The sequence below is a fragment of the Cydia strobilella genome, chromosome 6 (genome assembly GCF_947568885.1).
Source record: "Cydia strobilella chromosome 6, ilCydStro3.1, whole genome shotgun sequence".
Classification (NCBI taxonomy): Eukaryota; Metazoa; Arthropoda; class Insecta; order Lepidoptera; family Tortricidae; genus Cydia; species Cydia strobilella.
In genome coordinates, this window is record NC_086046.1 from 665,081 (window position 1) to 691,152 (window position 26,072).

At 38.9% G+C, this 26,072-nt stretch overlaps 1 protein-coding gene across 3 annotated transcripts in view; it reads right to left on the reverse strand.

Moving 5' to 3' along the window:
• Nucleotides 1-21,507: 21,507 nt before the first annotated feature.
• LOC134741938 (protein tiptop-like) overlaps nucleotides 21,508-26,072 on the reverse strand; it is a 475,809-nt gene continuing 471,244 nt past the window's right edge. For all 3 annotated transcript variants that reach the window (XM_063674822.1, XM_063674821.1, XM_063674823.1), the window contains one exon: nucleotides 21,508-25,705. In XM_063674822.1, the coding sequence (XP_063530892.1) occupies nucleotides 22,723-25,705 (2,983 nt within the window). In that variant the 3' untranslated portion in view covers nucleotides 21,508-22,722. The remainder of the gene's footprint in view (nucleotides 25,706-26,072) is intronic.

Sequence of the window (26,072 nt, forward strand, 5' to 3'; positions counted from 1 at the left end):
CATCGGTCTTTTAGTTTTGACCTTAGCAAGGCGTTTATATAACTCGATCACCACTGCCTTGCTTTTGTGGTTAAAGGTACCTAGCTAATAGAAATTAAAACAGCGAACCCTTTGTAAAAGTAAGTATGTAAACGATAATAAGTGAAGTATGTAGTTAAACTGTTTACCAAGTAGAAATTAAAAAAAAATCACGTCAAAGAAAACCATGAATTAACAGTATACGTACATAGATCAAATCACTACATAATGTAAAACAAAGTCGATTTCCGCTGTCCGTCTGTCTTTATGTATGCTTAGATCTTTAAAACTCCGCAACGGATTTTGATGCGGTTTCCACCTAAATATTATATTCTTTTCAAGGTTTTAGTGTATAATTTGTAAAGGTTTTGTGTAACCCGTACGAATAAGCCGGTGGGTCGCTAATTAAATGTATGAAAATCAAACGGGAAACTTTCATACTAACCCAGTGCCTGGGGAATTACATGAATAAATCACTTAACATAAACTTTAATATAGTAGCGGCGATATTAATAGTCACTCATAGTCGGTCGTAAATTATAAAATTAATGTAATAATAGTCCATCACGGGTGTAATTAAAGCTTGATGTCAACGTGTTTACTTGTTACGTGAGCGCACCCCTAGCCGGCGCGAGGCATGAGCGGCGAGCGATTCTTCTTTTTTTGGTGCCATGCCAGCATGACATTCAGCTTCCTGGTCTTTGCTAATCTCTTGAGAGTGGCTGCGTCTTTTGTAAGTGTCCAGTCCTTAATGTTATCTATCCATTTATATCTAGGTCTACCTCTCCCTCTTCTGCCCTCGAATTTTCCCTCGATAATTCGAGCGATTATGTAGAGTTAAGTGAAAGCTACCATAATTGATATCTTTTCATTTCATTCTTTAACAAGAAAAAGATACCACTATCGTTGGTGGTGACTTTAAATATCATCGAACATTATTAAAAACCTGTAAGTTAACTTTTTTCTAGAACCCGGAACAATTGGTGACCCTACTTCTGGCTTAAGTAGGATCACCAGAGAGAGAGAGAGTTGGTCAAGACCAATGTGAATATTGATCTTACAAACTATACTTGCACAATTCACTGATACATAAGACTAGAAAAATGTTTGGGTAAGGTTGGCCAGTTTATTATAGACCGAATACGTTGCGCATTTGTTCACTGTACACGTGTGTGAGAGATCACTCCAATGCCATTAATTTACAGTATTTAGATAGATAAATAACTGATTTTCAACCTTTACATTATACGATACATAGGTACATTCCTATTTATCTTTTAAAAAAACGACAATTTCATTAATATTCAATCCAACAAGCAAAATACGAAGATACTAAATACGAAGGGTTATTATTTACAAAGTGTTTGATGTTAACTATTTAATAGTTTTTCAAAGTAGTTCCAACAATTTAAAATATTTAAACCCAATCTTTACGCCTTACCTTTATCAAACCGCAGCAGCTTCTAACTTGCACCACACTCACCACACCCGCTTTCGTGCACACGTCAGTCAGCGCCCATCAATCACTGTTCGCCGTGACCATGCCACTCATATTTCATCCACCACCCTTATGCCCATACGAATAAGCACCATTTTACAACGACACCTGAAAAAATATAGGCGATGTTCCAAACGCGTGTAAAGTTAAGCTAGTAACTTGTGACTAAGATTCGAAACAATTTTTTTTTGTGGGAAATGCATAAGTACTTAGACTTGGCTCAAGAGATAACCGCCAAGTGGGATGTTGATTCGACGATCATTGCCCCGAAGCGAACGGTCTCATAGCGAAGTCTCGACCAACACCTTGATAGTCTCTAGCTAGGTGGTTGGATCCAACCCTTGATCAAGGGTCAGATGCAGAAGGCGGTGATCTTGGACACGGCGCGGATAGTCCGCCGGTTCCTCTCTCTGCGGCCCTGACCACCGGCAGCTTGGGCCCTGCCCCGCTGCTGGCGGCACCCTAGGTTAGGTTTTGTATAAATAATAAATTTTATTTGTTTCAAGTAACATGACTCATACAATATCAATTCTTATCCCTAATGTTAGTACATAATTAATAAGTTAAGCAAAATATGGGCTGCAAGAAACATGCATCTCCCAGCAGTGCCTCAAGTATGGACAGTCAAACCTGTCCGCAATAGAGCGCAGGGTGGGGCAGGGTGGGGTATAGTGTGTTTATATGTATTTTGTATTGTTTATATTTGTGTGTGTATTTTACTTTTGTATCCATATTGTAAAAGATCCTAACCTAGAAAAATGTGGCATCAAATATCATCCTTATACTGGTTGTTCTAAGCTTAGGACTCTCGCGCTTGGTGAGTCATGTAGGCAGGAAGTGGGGAATCGATAAAGTATTTTTGTAATGAGCGTGCTTTTGTTTTAATTTTGGGTGATTTTTGAAATGAGGGTAGTTTTGTTTGTTTTTAAATCTGTGGTCGAGGGTTCATGAAAAGGTGGATTCGGTTACGTAATCGATTGTGGTAGGTTTTAATGGTATTAAATTACAAAAGTATAAAGAACTCACTTGAGAATCAGTAGAGACATTAAGTAATAGTTTTATAACGCTCGCTTACCTATTTAAGTCTAAACTTGCTGTATATGTTTCTAAAAAAATGCTATATGAATTGAATCAGTTCCAAAGTAAGTATTAATTATCATCAACCACCACCACCACGACCACGTGGGACTCACCGTGGCTAAAGCACTGGGTGCAGCTACATGCCCCATTATGTAAAAATCTGTTTTAATGTTATGTCTGTACTTACCCTAGATTTAAGTATTAGTATGTATGTTACTAACATATTATGGACTTTTGTTCGAAATAAATGATTATTGATTGATTGATAATTCTATTACATATCTTCTCTATCTGTACTTAGGTCAAATATTAAAAAAGATTTTACTTAGCTGCCAAAATAACGAACTAGTAAAACTTTTAAGGCTTTGGTCACTTGGGATGAAGACAAAACATCAGATATCAAAACTGAAAAATAATCAAACGTGGTACTTATTGTCATACATCCATTTCAAAACGGCAAAAACTAAAATATAACCAGCAACACCTACACAAAAGTGCAGTAATAAATTGACGAGTGCACAAAATCGCACGATTTGATTAATGACAACTCAGACCCTTTGTGCACCCACTTACTTCCAAAGGTCTTTTATACGGCACCCAGTAATGGACATACAACTTTTTGGTGTTAAAGTCCCAGTAATGGACACATGTCGGCCATCCATCAGACTGGCAGATGTCGTGGAGTTTGGTCAAAGTTTTGGACAGGGGAAACTAAATGTATAATTCGTTGGGAATGATTCGTGATGTTTTAGTTGAAGTTATGCTTTGTGCTCTTTTTTTTCAAAACAGTATGGTACATTTTAAACTTATACTAGGTTCACCAAACTTCCCTATAGTTGAGATATAATAGTAGTAAGTAAACTCTTTATTGTACAAATATACACATTAAAAATTACATGGTACAAATAATAAGATGTACAAAGGCGAACTTATCCCTTTGAGGGATCTCTTCCAGTTAACCTTTGAGTAGATGAGAGGAGAAAGTGAAAAGAGGGTGACAAATGTAGCAAAATGTACAACAAGGTACCAGAAAGATAAAGGATATAAATACATACAAAATTAATAGGATAAACATATAATATATTACACAAAAAGGAATGGGGAAAATACAATAAAAATTGGAAAGAAGTAGAAAAATATAAAGCAACATACAATACAAATATAGGCACATTAATCAATCAGAATAACCATAGCTTCTTTAACCTCTCCTTGAACGACGCAAGCGATTGCGCCTGTCTGAGCGAAACTGGCAGCTCATTCCACAGCTTGTTCCCAACCAATCCCGAGGAAGAGGAAGACCACCCAACACCTGGTGGTCAGACATGCAGAAAGAGATCCGGAAAGAGAACCTGAGTACGCAGACAAGCCAGAACAGAGCACTGGCGCAGACATACAAGGAGGCCCGACCCCAGATAAACTGGGAAGAGGGACAGGCAAAGAAGAAGAGGTTCACCAAACTTACGTTTAACGGCGAAATGATGCACTCATTTTCAACATTAGTACCCGTCACCCGTTGACCACGAACGCTGTAAAGAGTTCGAAACGTCGGGATGTATTATAAATTCAATATACGCGATATAATCCGTTTTCATAGTTTTATTTCATTAGTACCTTAGTCTAAATTTAATGATTAACGTATATTACTAATGTTAATTACATACTTTATATCACATAAACACAGTGTAAGTTGTATATATACAATATTTACCTATCTTATCTATTTAGTCATCTACCTACCTCTAGGTCATCTGCCTCTAGGTATCTAATTAAATTTATAAATATAGACAGATAATTAATGAGTGATGTGTTAATTAAGTGTTTCGGGACTTCTGAGGGTAAATAATGCCATTTCACCACTAAAATGTACCTGCCTTATTTTTAATAACTATTTTTCCTTATTTAAGTTTTGATTAAATCCCGAGGTATAAAAACCTTAAAAAAACAATCAAATGGTTTATACATTAAAGGCAATGAAATTAATGAAATCCCATTGTCATTGCTCTTCAGTATATCACTACAATTTCCAGTTTCCAACTGCTTTTTTCAATAAGTACACTACTTTTGATCTTTCAGACTTTGATAGCGGTAATTAGGTCAAATTCATGCAAAACTTTTTTACGATGTTTAAATTGTACCCCTTATTATGTCCCAAAACGACGTCCTCAGCCAGCACTAGCTGTTATTACTTATTCATGCCTATCTCACCTAGTGTACTTAGATCTCCAGACCCGTTGCAACTTCAGTCTCCAAGTTAAAGTTTACACTGGGTTTAGAGCAAGCTTCGGTAAGCAAAGGGAGCAATGAAACTACCCCTTTGTGTTTGTGACGGATGGGTGCTACTTCCGTGTATGTCTGTCCATCAATCCGCCGCTGACGGGCAGTGAAGTTTTGTAATATACCTTCATAGATATTTTTTGGGTACGAGGAGAGAGTAGGTACCAGCGGGCGCAGCATGGTTCCATTTTAATTGCCTGTCACTATGCGCGTCACTTTCGCACTTACATACTTTAGAACGTGACAGGCATGGCGACAACGACAATGCCACCGTGCTACCGCCGGTGGTCTGATTTTGATTGAGTGTCTGTTATAACTTATAAGCGACTTTTACTTGAAAATAACGCCGAAATCGTTAAAAGTAATAGATTTAATACTGTCGACCAGATCTCTAAAATTTTAAGGGCCGTTATTATTTAATATTCGAGTTTTTGGGATTGGTCCAGTAATAACGAACATATCTAGCCGGTCTGATCGGTGTGCGTAATTCCCGGCGCACTATACAATGACATATTTTTTGGCCTAGACAGACAAATCTGATACACATATCTGTACGTATATCCCTTGCTAAAGAACATGTAGTGTGCAAGGTTATTGGGGCATTTCACGAGAATTTCGCTTACGAAATGATTTTGCCTTGTATGGCAGCTACCTCAATCAAATGCGTAAAGCTCGAGAATATGTACTGCCAATTTGATAGCCAAGTCATGAAATATTACCGGACTAAATATCGCTTTCTCAGCATTTTCAGAAGTGCTAGAAGAGTGGCTTTTTTATGCGGTATTCTCGTGTAATGCCTAGGATTTGCCTCGATCCCAGTACCTCCACCATACCCTCCCTACTAATATACCAGATAGCAATCTACGTACACATGAACCAATCTGAATATAAAACGAGCGCGGACTCCGGTCGCCATTTACGGAACCCAAGCAGACTGCTTCCGGTACAAAGAAGACTCGCACGGTCGAACAAGGTAACACACGTAATGGGTCCAACTGTTTACAATAGGCTACCTGAGACGGTCACTTCAGCTCCTTCATTGATTAGTTTTAAGTCAAAACTAAAAAGTTGGCTTCTCGAGCACACGTTCTATAATTATGACGAATTTTTAAATGTTTAGCTAATTATTTTATTTTATTAACCCATTTACAGTTAATAAATAAATTGTATCCCGATTTGACATGTTATATTAGAAATATAATAAATAATATGAGTATGAGTATGAGTATGAGTATGAGTATGAGTACCCTTAAATGGTGGAGGTACTGGGATCGAGGCAAATCCTCTGCAAGCAAAGGTAAACATGAAACTACCCCTTTGTACTCTTGACGGATGGGTGGCACTTCCGCAATGTATGTCTCTCCATCAATCCGCCGCTGACGAGTGACGTGAATACTGTGGAGTTCTATATTATATTACTTATACACACGAATACACAACGACATAGTGTGTACGGTTTTTATACTTAAAACGCAGATGTTCAAAGATAGAGAAACGTTGCTTTATTAATGTATTTTTTAATTTGAAAGCATTCAGTACGCATGCTTGGCATAATGGGAAACGTTTAACGTAGCTTATATAAATATTGAATTGATATCAAAGTGATTTAAATAAAAGATGTAAGATGTGTAGAAATAAGTTAAAAATTGTGACCTGTAATACCTTATTACCAATAAATTATGTCTATGTATATGTCTATGGATGCTTGCAACTCCAGGAGTATTACATGCTTATTGCTGATGCTGATTCTTTTGAAACCCAAAAAATTTGCTCACCTGTGGGAAAGATATATTTTTTTCGAAATTGATCTATATTTCAAATTATCAGAATTTTGGAACTAACTAGTTGAATAAATAGATTGACGGTATCGACAGAGATATATGTAGTATTTTCTATAAAAAGGGACCTTATTGTCGATGGCGCTTAAGCCATTATTAACGATGCTCCGATATGAATACAATACCGCCGCGCGACGCTGTGCGGCGTAAGCGCCATCGACAATAAGGTCCCTTTTCATAGAAAATGCCCCATATAGTGACGTACGTGTGAGCTATAAACATCGGGACCTTCCCTGGCATTGTGAAAAATTCCAAAAAAATTATCACTAAAAAATCCATACATACAATTATCGATCCTACTCACAAAACACAAGAATCAGTTAAAAAATGCGACTTGTAGACGAGAACAGCCAGACAGACAACAGCATTTTTAACCAAGCTTTAACAGTGACGCTTCGCTCGCTCTTTGCGTTTGTTCGGTCAATAAAATAACACTGATTTAAACTTTCACGATTTTTACTCATTATTATTCACAAAGACGGGACTTAATCGCGTAAAATAAGTTTTAAATTTACCTCCGCCATCCTCGAAACGTCGGAGGTAAATTTAAAACTTGTTAAACGCGATTAAGTCCCGTCGTTGTGAATAATAATCAATAAAATAACATTGGCACGTAAGTCCCGTCGTTGTGAATAATTAATCAATAAAATAACATTGGCAAGCGCGCTAGAGGAAGAGCCCCGGCAAGATGATCGGATTCCATTAGACAAGCATGTGGTTCCATGCAGAGGGCAGCCCACATAGCCCTTGATCGCGTTAAATGGAGGGATATAGATATAGTTCTTGGTTACGATCCTCAGTCATGAGGGAACGAAGAAGAAGAAAATAACATTGGCACGTAAGTCCCGTCCTTGTAAATAATAATCAATAAAATAACATTGGCACGTAAGTCCCGTCGTTGTGAATAATAATCAATAAAATAACATTGGCACGTAAGTCCCGTCGTTGTAAATAATAATCAATATAATAACATTGGCACGTAAGTCCCGTCGTTGTGAATAATAATCAATAAAATAACATTGGCACGTCACTATTCGAAGGTAAATGATTAGGCACTTGGACAAAACATCGCTCAGGGTCGGGGCGCGAATATTTTCCACGAGATGGATTAGTAGCGAAGGCTGAAATTTATTACCAACATCAAACATTCGGCTATTTCACTTACGTGTTATTTTAGGGCCGTATACTGATTGAAAAACAAGAAATGTCACATGATACAGAGGTGTTTAGATTTTAAACTTGGTGATATATTACCTATATTAGGCTATATTGTTATTATTCGACTTTGACATGACATTTGTACACCAATAAGCGCGACAAAATATTTAAAAATCTGAATACTGTACGAGAAGTGTAATTTTTGTCTAAGAAATCTTATTGACTAAGGAATCCAAAGTAAAAGTCATGTTTATTAGGCTGTGTAGGTGTAAAACTTTTCAGTTTGAACCTAGTTGATTGATGTCTGTAAAACAAAGTCACAGGGCGGACACGCTATACATCAAAAATCACTTGCGTTTCTATGTGTGTGTGTGTGAGATTGACGGCCGTTTGCCGGCCGCTCAGTACTATAAGCAACTTACTCACACTATGACGCATGCCGCGTGTACAGACGTGCCGTTATAGGAACGCAAGTGATTTTTGATGTATAGCGTGTCCGCCCTGTGCTCGAATCGAAGTAAAAGGTCAATCAGATTTTAGTAGGAGCAATTTCGTTTGACGTTAACGAATTTTAATATTTAAAGCTTCCTCATAAATCAAAAACCAGCAATGTGAGTGACGTTAAATCGTCACGATATCGACGTGTGCACCTGATTGGGCAGAGATTTAATAAAAAATATAATAAAGGACGTTGTCAGCTCCCAAATCAGGCGGTACCGTTGCTTCTCGAACGGAGGTAAGGCAAAAGTGAGTTGATAAAAATATGCTCCTAATAAGGCCTATCATACAAGTAAAATTGGCAGTTAAATAGGAATTAGGATATGTGGTAAAATAAATATATAAATATTACTTACTGCTGTGGCGCGACGACCCGAAGTGGATCTTGGCCTCCGACACCAAAGACCGCCATGCTACTCTGTCCAAAGCCGTAAAATATAAAATAAATAAATTAAGTTAAGGAAACTGTGGCTATCGGACCAGAATTAACTGTTTGTGACTATGGATGTATATTTATTTTATAAAACGTAGGTATTATATATATTTGTTATACTGTTACTTCAAATTTTTATCTTATTTTATTTATTTTCGCCCTCTTTTATAAATTTATTGACTTTCCTCTAGTCTATTGTACGCAGTGCTATATTTGTCTACCGTTCTTCATCAATTCTCATCTACTCAAAGGTTAACTGGAAGAAATCCCTTAAAGGGATAAGTTCGCCTTTGTACTGCCTATTTCTGTGCCATATTTGTGTTCTATGTCTTTGTACAATAAAGAGTTTATACATACATACATACATAAATATTAAATATTAGATAAATATATTCGGAACAATCTTATATAATCATCGTAGCTCAGCAAAGCTTGTTGAATTTATTTTGCTTTGAAGTCCAAAAAAATAATAGAAAAAATGCAGTTCTGACCCAATACAAAATGATTTTAATTATAAAGAAGTGCATTATAAATGGCCAATTATGTAAACAAATATGACATATTTTGTTGGCATTTACATGTATTATATAACCTTTTTTTTATACAAACTGTTAATATTGATTGTCCTTAAAAATTGGGAGGTTACGAAGTAATGAAGGTATGTTTGCTTGCAATATTGACAATCTCTAAGAGCTCCACTTTACATGCAAGCAATTAAGTACCAATTAAGTAGTAGTATTGCTATTTCTGAAAGCCGCCAGACATATGGTGTATTCATGAAATAGAACTATGAAAACGGATTATATCGCGTATATTGAATTTATAATACATCCCGACGTTTCGAACCCTTTACAGCGTTCGTGGTCAACAGGTGACACCCATGTACGCGATATAATCCGTTTTCATAGTTTTATTTCATGAGCAACTATCGCGGTAACCGAAGACAATATTATATGGTGTATTGTTATTGTCACTGTGACAACAAACGAAATGGTGGAGTTTAATTCCTTGACAGTACCAGTGGTTAGGGGCGCCATGATGTCCCAATTGATTGATAAAACTCAGTTGGCGTCGGATTGACGGGTGACAGCGAACGCCCTCCATTTTCATTTCCGTTTTATTTTGTAGATCTATTTACTTTTTGAATGTTTTTTGCTGGAAATCTGGTTAGCGCAGCTCAAGTGAGCGATTGACAGGTGGAAATTAAATAAAGTTTTTATAAACTTCAAAGCAAAAATACTATATTCAATGTTAGCGATGCAGGCAATGTGACATAAATAATGCAAAAATTAAGACAAATACAATACTAGATGAAACCGCTACGACTTTTTGCAAGAAACTGATTAGCGTTTTACCTGTTTTTAGTTTTAGCTTCTTTTTAAGCTAAATTTTACTGCTCTGTGTGTCAGTCTGTGACACTGTAGCTCTTAACCCGGTAAACCCATTGGGGTGCGGTTTTTTTTACATTTATTGCTAGACATGTTTTACCGTAATCTATTCATCCATTTCATTGCATTGGGGTTTTTTAATTTATTTTAAAACCAGTTAATATCAAAGGCAAACTCATTATTGACTGTATGCTGAATTTAATAAATAAATAAACAACAAGAGACACAAAACTAACAAAAACATCCCAAACTGCAAACCGTCTGCCTTTGTGTTCCACCCACTGACGTGTAGCGATAATAAACACATGTCCCATCTATCACACTGACAGCTGTCAAGATCCACATCCACACTCTCTCTCACTCTTTACAAGAGTGATCTGATATATAGATGATGATAGATGTCTATAGATGTTTAGTAGTACTATAGTATAATTCCATGGCCGACTTCGGCCACGGCGACTGCTGTGAACTCCGTTGCTGTCGCTGGTGTGCTCGCAAGTGGCTGTTGTAGTCGATCTTGTTAGTAAAAGTTCGCGAACATTGCGGGCATGTGAGCACACCATTTCAAGAGTCAAGAGTCAAGAATCAAAATTTTCTTTATTCAAATAGGCCTAGCAACAAGCACTTTTAAATTGTCAAGTTTTACAAATATTACCTTAAACTAAATATCAGAGCAATTTATTGATGCAGTTATTATTGTTCTTAAAAACATTGATTTATTAGATATGTCAAACTTAATAATAAGAATTTCACAAAAGGATCGTCAAACACCAAAATTGTATAAAAAAAATACTAGTCTAGAAACTTTCTAGAATAAAAATCTAAATACTGATTTAAACTTTCACGATTTTTACTCATTATTATAACTACATTACATTTAAAACTATTTCACGCGATTAAGTCCCGTGGAGATAAATAATAAAAATCTAAATGTCAAAAAATACGGATTACCTAATATAGGTATTCATTGAATTATCAATTTCATCATTATTAACATAATAATAACGAACTTATAGGGTATTGCCGCGGGTGGTCTGGCTTTTATATATACATAGAGGATAAAAAGAAGTGACCATCACTGGTGCGATATGTCCAACACTGGTGCCATTCTATCCCAAACTTGCAACTTAAACTAACTAGAAATAACCTATTTACAACAGAATTCTCTTTTTCATAAATTATTAACTCGAAATAATAAAATATCACTAGTCAACATAAAATATCTAACAGAAATAATAAAACATCGTGACGAAACCGGACTAATCCCAACAAGGCCTAGTTTCCCCTCTGTTGGAAGGTCTGATGGCAGTCGCTTTCGTAAAAAGTGCCTGCGCCAATTCTTGGGATTAGTTGCCAAGCGGACCCCAGGCTCCCATGCCGTGGCAAAAATGCCGGGACAACGCGAGGAAGATGATGAATAAAATATCACTAGTATGACTCAAAACTTCAAATTCGTACAAAAACATCTTTGTTTCCCACCCACTGACGTGCACTTAGGGTTGCTTAGGGGAAGAATTAAATGTCCTGATAAAAATCCTGACATCACCCTAAAAATCCGGACATTCCTTGTAACAGAGATTTGGCGTAACTTGAACGACGGCGACGCCCCGGCGGCGCGCTGCGCTCTGCGGTGTACTGTATCGTGAGGTCTTTCCTAAAAATCCGGACACTTGCCAAGTCCGGCCGCAATCCGGACAGAGGTTCAAAAATCCTGACATGTCCGGACAAATCCGGACGTATGGCAACCCTACGTGCACTGCGATAATAAACACATGTCCCATCCATCACGCTGACAGCTGTCAAAATCCACTTGCACTTTGTGCATTGTATCAAAGTTTGGATTGTATCAAACCGCTGTGTACATTAAAACCATCCAATGGTTCAAAATCTCCCAAAACTATGTTTTTAGGGTTCCGTGCCTAGAGGGTAAAAACGGGACCCTGTTACTAAGACTCCGTTAGGGTACCGTACCCAAAGGATAAAAACGGGACCCTATTACTAAGACTCCGCTGTCCGTCTGTATGTCTGTCTGCCTGTCACCAGGCTGTATCTCATGAACCGTGATAGCTAGACAGTTGAAATTTTCACAGATGATGGTATTTCTGTTGCCGCTATAACAACAAATACTAAAAAGTACGGAACCCTCGGTGGGCGAGTCCGACTCGCACTTGGCCGGTTTTTTTAAAATCTTTTTAAAACTATCATGTGGGGTAACGCGGTACATTTATCATTGTTAAAAGGGTCAGCGCCATCTTTCCACTCCACTGTGGCTATTCATCAACTAGATTATTGATTAATTATAATTTGCAATGCAATTCTAAATTTCACACGTGTAAATTAAAATACTGGCCATTATACACCAACATGATGATTGTCATACGCGAACAGATGGATGCATTTAAATATGGACTCTATCAAAATAACATTATGGTGCAAATTTAAATATTGTACACGTTACTATAATTTTCACTGTACAATGTCACAACTGTCACAACACACCCACGTCTCTCCGTCACGTTTATAACTTTAAATGTGACGTTTTTAATCAAAAGGTACCATATTGTCGCTTGTCGATAAGGTTGATTTCAAATTGAAGCTATATGGAAATAGCGCCTTATTGACGACCGACAATAAGTACCCTTTTGGTTGAGAATGGCACAAATATTTATAAACGTCTTTATTACAAAGGAATAAGGTCCATAATTGTATACTTATTTACGACTCAACGTGTATCGAGACTGGATATTGTCAGTTTTATCTAATCTAACGCGTGTGGGATATTTTTGTCATTGTTGTGGTTGGGACAGGTTGACTAACAAGAATAAATAAAAAACGGCCAAGTGCGAGTCGGACTCGCGCACCGAGGGTTCCGTACTTTTTAGTATTTCTTGTTATAGCGGCAACAGAAATACATCATCTGTGAAAATTTCAACTGTCTAGCTATCACGGTTCATGAGATACAGACAGACAGACGGACAGACGGACAGCGGAGTCTTAGTAATAGGGTCCCGTTTTTACCCTTTGGGTACGGAACCCTAATAATAACTATGATCGCTAAAGAACAATATACATAAGTATATTTACTTAAAAATTTGTAAGCCATTTTGATTATTTGGCATTTTACAAGTTATTACTACTATGGATGGTATAGAAAGGATGCCAATCTCTTATGGCAGAATTGTTGCAAAAGTGACCGCTTTCAGCTTTAAATAATAGTTCCTAATCTCTCCGGTGGCGCTAGTTAGGCTCTGGGACATGAGTATAACATGAACCATATAAGGCAACAAATAACCCGACCAAATTACGTAGGTTGTTTTTGGTAGTATTTCGGTGTATGGTGGCGCCGCCTAATAACTGTTTTTTGATGGACACTTTTCATACATAGAGATTTGGCTCCTTTATATAGTCTCCATGATTACTACTTTGAATCGCGAACTCTTTCAATCCTATTAGGAAATAAAAGGGTTCTCATATACAGACAGACCTGCGTTTTAAGTAGGTATGCGTATTATACTGTAAGCACCTCTAACATATGCCTAATATTTTTTTTCTGAAAAATAAAACTATATATCAATAAAATAATAAATAACATTGTCACATAAAAAATATTGGTTTAAAATACTAACCTACAAACTATGGATGGTATAGAAAAGATGCACATCTCTTATGGCAGAAATGTTGCAGAAGTGACCGCTTTCAGCTTTAAATAATAGTTCATAATCTCTCCGGTGGCGCTAGTTAGGCTCTGGGACATAAGCCATATAAGGCAACAAATAACCCGACCAAATTACGTAGGTTGTTTTTGGTAGTATTTCGGTGTATGGTGGCGCCGCCTAATTACTGTTTTTTGATGGACACTTTTCATACATAGAGATTTGGCTCCTTTATATAGTCTCCATGCTACAAACGTTTATCTCAAATAGTATATTTTAAAATAAAACACTGTTCACGAGACTGATATCGCCCGACACGAGATTGACAGTTGACAGCTGTCAATATCACTCCGCCCGCCATTTTGCTGTCGAGTTTTAGTCGCGCTTGTTTTTTGAGCTAAAATCGATAACTACGCAATGAATTGAGGTTCATTGGTTTTATAAAATTATTCTTCTGACCAAAAAATGCAAAAATAAAATTAAAAAATTATTCTTAAGACCGCCTGTTGTTACCGGTTCTATTTTTAACCGACTTCAAGATTTCAAAGGAGGAGGTTCTCAATTCGGTTGTATGTTTTTTTTTCTTTAAAAATTTCTTAGTAGTTTTACATGTATGTAAAATGTATAATTAGGTACCCTGTGTCCTTCCTCGGGAGTCGGGACCCAAACTATAGTCACATCAAGTTTCATCTAAATCAGGCGTTTTCAAACTGCGCAGCGGCGCCCTGGGGCGCTGTCTTAGTAAAGAGAGGCGCCGTGAGGCAATCCCCCTTACCATGTAACGTATATTTTTCGAATAGATTAGCTAGGTTAGGGCGCCGAAATATTTTTTTCACTTACAAGTGCGCCGCGGACTGAAAAAGATTGGGAACCCCTGGGGCCCATTTCTCGAACGATATTAGACTAATATTATTAGTGTGTTGCTATGGAAACTCATACGATTTGACAGTTCGTAGACTAATAATTATGGATGGTATAGAAAGGATCGCAATCTCTTATGGCAGAATTGTTGTAAAAGTGACCGCGTTAAGCTTTAAATAATAGTTCCTAATCTCTCCGGTGGCGCTAGTTAGGCTCTGGGACATGAGTATAACATGAACAATATAAGGCAACAAAAAACCCGACCAAATTACGTAGGTTGTTTTTGGTAGTATTTCGGTGTATGGTGGCGCCGCCTAATTACTGTTTTTTGATGGACACTTTTCATACATAGAGATTTGGCTCCTTTATACAGTCTCCATGCTAATAATATTAGTACTTACCTTTCGAGAAAATAAATGGGCCCCTGATCTAAAAAATAGATTCAGCGTATTTTTTGTTAAATTGTAAGTGCTATTTATTTATCCTAAGTCAAACTAAAAATAGCATAGCGATTGCTGCTATTATTAGAAATAGTCAAAGAAAAGCAAAAAGCCAACTCGACAAATGTCAGGGCATGGGTCTCCATCTATCCACCTATTACCAACTAGTTATTTTCCAAACCTTCTATCTTCCTTCACTACTGCATTCGGAATTAAACCTTATATCATACTCATAAAGCTTACATTTGTAATACTACACTTGTCGCAATGGGAGAGTAGCCGTTTAGATACATATTACTTTCTAAGCCTCCTATCTCCGAGCGCTTAATATTTAAATTTGGACCTTATTGCTTTATAAATAGAGTAGCTTTTAGGAAAGAAGACGTGTATGAGAAGAGATTTGTAAAGTTAAGATGATTGTCGGCTGAATCATTTATTTGGCGAACTGCTATTTACTTGAAGACGGCATCAGTCAGGCCTTTTGAACAAGTGTTTGACACGGAAGGACCCTATTCGACTTGGATTTACCATATGTCTAAATTCGTATTTTACGTACGTATTTTAATAATTTCTATGATGGGGTGCGTTGGGGTAAGTGTAGGGTTTTTTTTGGGGGTAAGACAAAAAAAAAACCGTATGCCAAAGCATTACGGTCGACTTTTAATCTTACCCCTCATGAAAAACCCTCCATATTTTACCCCAACGCACCTTATCGCATACCTACCTTGTTCGTTGTCATTGTTTACCCAAAATCAGATTAAAACAAAACAAATCACACAATACCACTAAATAAGAAACCAAAAGCAACGCATTTGATTTTGATGCAGTCGAAAAGTAAAATCTATAAATCGTAAAATCCATTTTACGCCACCGACCGAATGGGATATTTTTTGTACTTTCTGGAGGTTTTAATTTAAAATGTCAATTTTGAGGAATGTTTAGTTCCTTAAAGACAATAAATCAAAATACGGTCATTTCGGTTTTTGCGATGAGAACGGTATTTTGTCTGTATATATAACTAGGAAATGTTTTTACATGGCATGACAGCTATTTTGAAGTCGGCGTAGTTTTATTTGACGTTCATAAGCGCATTGTCATATGCCTACTTAAATAATAAACTTTCTTTATCTTTGTCCAACATTTTTTCCTAAAAAAATGATATTTTGAGTTCTAAAGTAGTTTTAGGATATATTTTTAAGTTTTCAAATACTTACTCAATGGCGCAGCGACCCAAAATGAGTCTTGGCCTCCGAAGTTTTCAAATATAATTATTATCTTCTATGATTAAATTCATTACGTAAATCATCAATTCATCACTATCAAGGTACTCCTGTTCTTGTTATGTTTTTTATTTGGATTTATTTAGGGACCATTATTTTATATCCGCAACGCAGGCTTCGTCAGGTGAACACAAACTCACGATCAGCTACAGGCTTCGTCACAAAATAATACAGCAATAAAATCCGCAACAGGCTGTTGTTTATTATACGAAAAGTGAAAATTTGTTACGGTCATAGAAGGTTGTATTGAAAACCGTAACCAAACGGACAAAACATTTTGGGGATACTTTTTTCTTAGTAAAAATGAAAACAGCTCCTGATTCTGAGTAGAAATAATATAAAAATTCCCAATTCTAACACAATATTTTTTTGGTACTACTTTAAATAAAAACCGGTCAAGTGCACCGAGGGTTCCGTACTTTTTAGTATTTGTTGTTATAGCGGCAACAGAAATACATCATTTGTGAAAATTTCAACTGTCTAGCTATCACGGTTCATGAGATACAGCCTGGTGACAGACAGACAGACAGCGGAGTCTTAGTAATAGGGTCCCGTTTTTACCCTTTGGGTACGGAATCCTAAAATTACCTATTAAGTTAGTAGTAGTTCACGCGCACTCAGCTTTTTTGGACATATCATGCGGTCTAAGAATCTAATAGATTATCTTGGGTCAAATGGATGGCAAGCGCGGGCGAGGAAAAGCACCCACGAGATGGTCTGATGGTGTGAAGAGGGTGGTTGGCGGCAACATGCAGTGCGTGACTCATGTGGCTTATGACCGCACACTATGGAGACGGAGCATACATGGTCGCGATCCTCAGCAATGAGGGACCGAGGAAGAAGAAGAGTAGTAATAGTTAGTTCTCAATCCGAGGTTTGCAAACACTTAGTTTGCCCTAGCTAGGTCTCGAAACCCTTCGATTCTTCATTTGTCTGATATCCTCAATGTCTGTGTCAAATGTCAGTGTCAAGTACAGAACGTGGATTGTTTCATTCGCTGTCGCTGACGGTGAAGTGATGCACGTTAGTCTTGATCAGTCACATGGAAACATACGGGGGAATAATGTGTGTAAAGACGTAGGCTCGGTGAGTGTATTTAACATAGCTTAAAACCAAAGATAGATATAACTCCGTAATAGATGGATACAGTCTAAGGAAAAAACGTGCCTCGAAAATCACGAAAATTTGATTCTCGATCAGATGGCGCCACTACCTTTGGCCTGCTCTCGTATAGGGGCGTTGACGGTTTCGTGTGTATTTAACAATTTTAACGCATATCAGTGAAAGGACATGGGTCAAATCATATAAAAATAATTAATGCAAATAAAATAAAATCATTTATCCATATTTAAATAAATTTTATCGTATTTTTAAAATCTTCATTTTTAGTTTTAAAGTGTGTGGATAGATGGCAGTTAATTTACTGTGGTTACAAAATTTACTATGATAGTACCACAGACCTATCCTATTTTATCCTCTTTGCTTAAAACTAATGGCCAATACAGACGGACTGCAACCCGACTGCAATTTGTATGGTAACTGTAACTGCAAGGTCGGCGTGCAGTTCCTAGTAGGTAGGCACTAGTTTTTACGAAAGCGACAGGCATCTGACCTTCCAACTCAGAGGGTAAACTAGGCCTTATTGGGATTAGTCCGGTTTCCTCACGATGTTTTCCTTCACCGAAAAGCGAATGGTAAATATCAAAGGATATTTCGTAAATAAGTTCCGAAAAACTCATTGGTATGAGCTGGGGTTCGAACCTGCGACCTCCGGATTGAAAGTCGCACGCTCTTACCGCTAGGCCAACTCTTACTGGCAGTACAAATATAGGATTTTTTTTTTTACTAAGATAGGATACTAACTTTTAGGAAAGCAGTAGTAAAATCACTGAGCGCATCAGTAGATGCAGGAAGCACTAGCTATGCAAGACCCACGTTATGATTATTACATTTATTACAACTTACTAATAGAATGATATGATTGTAAAGATAATTTATTTACTTACCTACACGTATCTACAATAGGGGATATTACTGCAAATCTTCTGCCACCAGAGTGCAGCACTAGCCTTTTTAGTAAAGTAACTTATACATGCTTTACCTTTGACAGGTTTTTGACAAGTTTTCAGAGATAATAAAATATGACATTGATGCATCAAGGCGTTTTGTTTACAGAGGACCTACCGGGAAACGCGAATCCGAAATTTCGCTATCTGCCTCTTTATCGCTCGAATATGCAAGAGTGAGAGAGATGTTAGATAACGATCGATTTTTCTTGTTTCCTGATAGACCCTAAGATTGTGGTAGTCGCGCCCCCTACGCAGAGTTTCGCGTAATATTCCCTATTGATTTCGTCAAAATTTGTATTATTGTGTTTCTATTAATATTATCATAGAGTAACTTATACTAGAGCGGTACTGTCATAGTAAATTTTGTAACCCCAGTAAATTCACTGCCATCTGTCGACACACTTTAAAACTAAAAATAAATATTTATAAAAATACGATAAAATGTATTTAAATATGGACAAATGTTTTTTTTATTTGCATTAATTATTTTTATGATTTTGACCCATGTTATTTCACTGATATGCGTTAAAATTGTTAAATAACAAACGAAACCGTCAACGCCATCTGTACGACAGTAAGCCAAAGCTAGTAGCGCCCTCTGAACGAGAATCAAAATTTCTTGATTTTCGAGGCACGTTTTTTCCTTAGACTGTATCCATCTATTACGGAGTTATATCTATCTTTGATATTATCTTGTAATACCAAATATAAATAATGAAGCAAACTAATACACATGTTAATTATAAATGGATTGGTACGTGTTGAAAATAAAATGTAAGGACGGTGAATCCTGACCCACCGTGATACAGTTCACACTAGTACGGGGGTCAGATGACACTTGCTTGCTTGTTGGTTTTGTACCATATATAAGTAAAAAAAAAACAATGTAAGTAGTTTAGCACCTTTATTTACACAATAAAATATCTTTATCTAAATCCACCATGGTATGGTTTTATTTATTATCTTTATTTTTTTTATTAAAAGCCAAATCATTAGGTAACACTTTTTAGGCGTCTCCAAACACAACGCCAACCCGTACGTTCCTTCTACCTGTAGCTAGTAGCTCTTCGGTTTGACTGACGGGTCACCCATCACCCCATTACCCTATTTCATCGCTATTCCACCCATCCATTACCCCTCCAGTATCAAACACCTAGCGTTGGATTCCATAGTTGAGCAGCAATGGATGGTTAATACGAGGAAGTGTAGAGAAGTGTTGTGTCAAATTGGTGAAAGCGAGTAAACGGCGATGAATGATGTCATTATCGTGATTAAGGCGGGAGATGTTGAGTGATTCGGGATTTGAGGGGGTTGGGGGTTCGTATCTGCGGTTAAGAAAGTGCAGGTGGAAGTAGGATGTGTTGATTTGCTGACTTTTGACAAACATGGAATGTCAGTGTAATTTGTTAATTTCATGTTGTTGTACTTAAACTAATTTTACACCAAATTTTTACCTTAGAATTTTATCTCATTTTACCTCTTGTCTGTGTATGATAACTTGATAAGGATCCTCACAGGATTTTTAGTCATATTTTTTTTTTCGAGAACGACTTTTTCTGCTCCCCAGGATTTTTTACCACCACACACATATGAAAGGTAAACCTTTTCGGAAAATCGACCACTCAAATATCGTACAATGTGTTTCCGGCAAGGTAACGATTTTAATAAGTAAGTCATTTAAGGGGCCCATTGACTATCAGTCCGCCAGACGATATCGGCCTGTCAGTTGTTCGGAACTGTCAAATTTTTGTTCTAACTGACAGGCGGACTGACAGTCAGTGGGCCCCTTTAGGTAACATTTGTGCTCATACGGTGCCTTCTTTGGTTCTATATTGTAATGTTGTGTAATTTTTTGCATGAATAAAATAAATAAATATTTGTCAAACTCAAAAGGTTTTGTTTGATTGTTCTTGAATTAAGCTGAAATATTATTTACCTTTTATTCTTCGCTGGCTTAAAAACAAATCCCAGTCAGAGTTAGTTCCTCGGCTTCGGTAGAAGTTATATCGACTCCATTACTGCGATATAATAACCTCTTGTCTTTGTACCTATATGATAGGGATTTTAACCTATTTTAGTCATCTACTTGCATTTTTTATTACGATTTCTTCTACTCTAAAGGTACAGCACAATCCAGGTTTCAATCTATAATTTTTGACCACCACAACAACATTTAACCATAAAGGGGACCACTGACTATCAGTCCGCCGGACGATATCGGCCTGTCAGTTGTTCGGAACTGTCAAATTTTTATTCTAACTGACAGGCCGATATCGTCCGGCGGACTGATAGTCAGTGGGCCCCTTAAGGGGTATTACTGCAATGTTCTGTCACCATAAAGTAACTTATACATACGGTTTTTAACAAATTTTCAGACAATAAAATATGACATTGATGCATCAAGGCAAGGTGGTTTGTTTACAGGGGTCTACCGGGAAACGCGAATCCGAAATTTCGCTATCTGCCTCTTATTAGCTCGAATACGCACGAATGACAGAAATGACGACGAAATGATAACGTAATTTCGATTTTCTTGTTTCGCGATAGACCCTCAGATTGTGGTAGTGGCGCCCTCTACGCAGTTTCGCGTAATATTCCCTATTCAGACAATTGTTGTTTTGTTTCTATCCGAGCAGTTATGTGATCGGCCTTATTTGTCAAAAGCCTGACTCGATCATCTTTCTTGGATTTGAATGAAATATGTACATGGGTAGGTATTCTTTACTTACCGACTTTTTTAATTTTTATTAGATTATTAACGGATTTTCAAGGTAGTCGACCGTATTATTTAGATTCTGACTTTCAGAAGATTGTGAGGGTGTAGGCATTTTTATATTTCAAATTTACTTGGCAAGAGTGTTGACGCATATCAAAAATGTTTATTTTCTCAAATTATATTAGGTAGGTTGTCTAATTGAACGTTTTATTTAATTCTAATACATAACAGTTTGATATGCGTTGTCACGGATTTTGTATGTGTAAGGAGAATATCTTTTGGGAACACTAAATAAAATAATCATTTTAAGTATGTAACATATATATTTCTTTGAGCTTTTAATTGCATTTTGAAATACAACATAAAAATATTAAATAAGATTATTAAATTTGGTAAAATCAATATTTCAACACCATTTTAAGAATGAGCAAAAATTCCTCATCAGAGCTAGCGTATACATTACATAAAGTTCGTAGGTTCATTATGTATTATCGTTAAAATGATAAATTTATAGATTCAAATTTTGAATTCAAAAATTGCACATCCGCCGCACAAATTTAGAGGAAAGGAAAACAAAATAACATCAAAAAAGTTCCAAAAAACAAAAAAATTCGTATACTGGAGTTACTGATAAGATTCTAAAATTATGCGGCGAAGGTTCAACCGTTTATTCTGATATCGTCTGAAACTTACACTTAGACAGTTTACAATATTTTTATTTAAATATAACAGAGTCTTCACTCACTAGGTCCGTATATATTTACACTCGTATAACTGTTACATTGGAAGATATTATCTTTACTGAAGGTCTAAACGTATACGACTGTAGTTGTTCCTTTATAAAGAAAAAACTGTATAACTCGTATCGTATTATCACTTGTTTTAAATATCTTAATGGTTTGGACAACCGATTATGCGCTGGTATATGGTATACATGAGTCACAGACGCGGTCTAAAGTACTTATACTAAACAATAAATAGCATTCCCAGGGGAGCGAACTAGGCCAAAATTTACACTAGGGAGATTGTCCTGTAACGAGAACAGAAGAGATTGCATCTCCGAGATTACCTAGAGATAATTCAAAATATACATAGAATAAACTAAAAGTTAAACCTAACTGAAGTAAATTAAGTAACACAAGTGATATTGCAACGAATTCCAAAAATACTGAGCCGCATCGCGCTGCCCCGATAGCAAAAATACATTTACAAGAGATCGAATAATTTTATGACTTAACGTGACTTATATGTACAGTTCGCGAATGGAATTACAGTAGGGTGGAAGATAGCTCCCGATCGTCACCTAAAGGCATTTGAAAATATCTCCTTACTCTAAATGAACGTAAGACGTTTGGCGTATACTTAAGTCGCTAATCGTTAATTACACTAACCGAACTATGCGGTGACTAACAATTACCTAAATAATTAAATTGGCAAAGAGTTTCGAAATACTTATCGTCGCCGGAGCGAACCTAACCTTAGCGGGTTATGCGGGATATGGTATGATCACAAACGCGTCTACACGTATTTGCTCGAGAGCTGCTTAGCGAGTTCCGTATATTTGAGGAACTTTGAATGTGGGCTCTCGTCGAATGCTTGCGAGGGGCTTCGTGGGTCCTGCGGGGAGGCCGCAGTGGAGCCCCCACTTTTATGAGCCCCCGGAGACCCGGTCGGTGGCGTAGCTTTCATCGGAACCGGTTCTGGCATAGCGCTGTCCTTCACGAAATGCATCTTGGATAGGTGATGACGATACGCCCCTTTGGAAACGAATGGCGTGTCGCATAGAGCGCATTTCATGATGGAATCAGTCACGACGGCATCGTTGCAAGCCCAGCTGAATGTGAGGATACTCGGAGGACCGGCGGGGGATGGAGCCGGGGCGGGCGCGCGGGAAGTACTAGTTTCTGTTTTATCGCAAAGCTTTTGGAGCGCGGCTAAAGGGTGACTGCCGCCGCGGCGCGAGGAGCTAGGCTCATTAGAAGACCCTCCGCTAGCGAGATTATCGAACATAGAAGACAACGCGCCTAAACTGGAAGCCGGCTTCCTATCTACCCCCGGAGTATGTCCCGAGCGGTCACTAGCCGGGCTGCGAGGGCTAGCCGCTGGGCTGGAACCTTCGCTCTCGCGTTTAGGGACAACTTTCCCGTCCTCATGCGAACTACTCGGCCTCGGAGGCTCCTCGTCCTCATCGACCTCAGTTTTGACGCGTACCGGCTGGCTGCTCAAATCTACCCCGTTTTCGCGATCATCGTCTTCAGTTACTTCTTTTTTTATCCTAACTTCGGTGGGGCGGTCTTCGGAGGCGGGTGTTTGGGAGCCGCGAGTGTCTGGGGTGGTGCGTGGGGTCATGTGGTAAGCGTCTAGTTTTCTGTCAGGGGTGAGGGATTCGACCCGACTGCCTCCTCGCTCGGACATCGAGCTCGACTCGCTCCCGCTGCGCTCGCGGCGCCCGTACCCCTGCTGATGATGATAGCTCCTAAGCATACTCATCGTCTGAGGATCTACTAGCGGTTTAGTGTAGTCTACGCTCTCATCTATGCCTAATCTTTTAAGAATGCTAGAACCGATCGGGGCGTGGGAAGCTCCGCCCGGCATCCCGGGGACAGTGTGACGCGAACGCGTGTCGAAGCTCTTTTCTATCAATTGTTCTATGGCGTTGAGGACCGAAGGCGACGAGCTCTTATCGTTGCTCGCGTTGGGGTCTTTGGAACTCGGGGAGGAATCGTTCACGGAGGAGGGGGAGCGGTGGTGTGCCGAGCCAGGGGAGGGAAGTTCGTCGTTGATGCTCTTACGGCCGTCGCGGCTGGTGGGGGTGACATGCCCGGGCACGTCAGGGGGGATGATGCTATTAGTGAGCAGCGCGCTCTTCAGAAAATTCCTTTGGCTATTAGACATCGGCGCGCCTATGCACTGTCGTATATGCTCAACGAACACAGCAGTCTCAATTTTATCGCCACATTTTTCGCATGAAATTCGGCTGCCCGCGCCGTAGTCCCTAATCGGTTTCCCCATAGGTACCCCGTTGCCGTCCCCGTTTTTGAACTCATGTTGCGCTCGCTCTAGCTCCAGTAGCTTTCTAACTGGAAGTGACTTCTTTCGTTTTTCGCGCGTCTGTCGTCGCCTACCCCCGCTCTCAGTGATAGATCTCATAATGTGTTCTTTGTAATGTGAATTTTTAACCATATGATTACTTAACTCTTTCAAGGAACTAAATGCTTGGTCGCAAACCTTACACGTTAAAACGGCGCTGACGTGGCTACTGGTGCCTGTTGTCGGCGGAGCAGGATTATTGGGCGCGTTGCTCGCGCTCGAACCTTTAGCTTCGTCGGACGACTTCCAGGAGATAATCTGCTCTTGCGATATGATATTGGTATAATGCTGAGTCCGTTGCATGTGGCTCGTCATTTCGGCTAGCGAGCGGAAACTCTCAGCGCACCACATGCATTTTAAAATCTGTCTAGTCTGCTCCGCGCCCTTGCCTAACCAGACATCCTGGCCTCGGACTAGCTTTCTCGGAATCGGCATGTTTTCTTTTATGAGTAAATTTAGATCGCTCTGACTGGGTTTCGACGAACTGTTCGAAGAAGACGAGTTGTGTGAAGGTGTGGATGGCGAGCTCGAAGGTGGGTGCAAAGATGGCGGCATAGGAGCGCCAGTCGACGGAGGAACCGGGACGTTTACGCCGCAATGTTTCGCTTCTTTCATATGTACCGTCAGATCGGCGAGAGAGTTGAAGCTTTTCTTGCACCAGACGCATTTTAGGACGTCTTTAGTTTGGTCAGCGCCCTTGTTAAGCCAGTGTGATTGCCAGGCAGAGTGTCTGGCGGCTGAGTTAGAAGCTAAGCCAGCGCCTAAAGCTGCGCTTTGTACAGATCGGAATAACTCTTCGCCACCCAGTCTGCTGAGCTCGCTCATCTTCTCGAGCGCTTTCGTCGCATCGCTCGGTGTCGGGCCGTGCTTCAGTCTTCCATTCCACTCTGCCGGTATGCCACCTTTCGGAGAAAGACTAGCAGCTACAGCCGCTGCGGCCGCGAAATATGGCAAATGCGGGGCTACCGGCGTGCTCCAAGGTACTGGGCTAGGCTTAAGCTCAGTTCTCGAACTTTTTCTAGTCGGTACCGGCGAAGGCGAATCCTCCGGCCCTCTTTTACGTGTTCCAACAGATAAATCTAACGGTCCATTTTCAGGTGTTTTACTAAGATTCACCGCATCATCGTCATCTTCGACGGGTGAGTCGCTGCGTTTCGTGCTAAAGTCTAGAGCGTCCGAGCGCTCCGAATCCGTCATGTCTTCTTGGCATGACATGAGGAGGCGTTGTTGGGCTGCGGCGGCGGCAGCGCCGAGATACGCGGCGACGGCGGCGGAGTGGGGGGGCAGCAGGGCCGCGGGGAGGGCGGCCGTCAGCGCTGCGGGGAGGGGCAGCGGCGCGCGGTACACGGAGTCGTTGGAGGGGCAGCGCGGCGCGCCGGACGACTCCCGCGACAGACATCGCGGGCTCTCCCTGCGGACAAACAAATGAAGTTTAGAAGCGTGCTTTATTATTGTTTGCGTTTTTCAGCTTCCTTATACAATGATAATGGATATCGTAGCTACCTATACCAATTGGATTTATATAACTTTTATTACACGAAAAAACTTAAAGAACAAAAGGCGGAGTAAATGCCATACATTCTCTACACATCAGCCTTAAGGCTAAGCAGAGGAATTGTTGACTGTGCGACACGTTTCTTTTTCTCGTAACCATATTAAATGAGATGCAAAAATATAATTTGAGATTTTGAGGATTCAGTAACAAAATGGCAAACGTAGACAAAACTTGAAATTTTAAGATACCTATAAAAATATAGACAAATAAGCAATTCGTACTT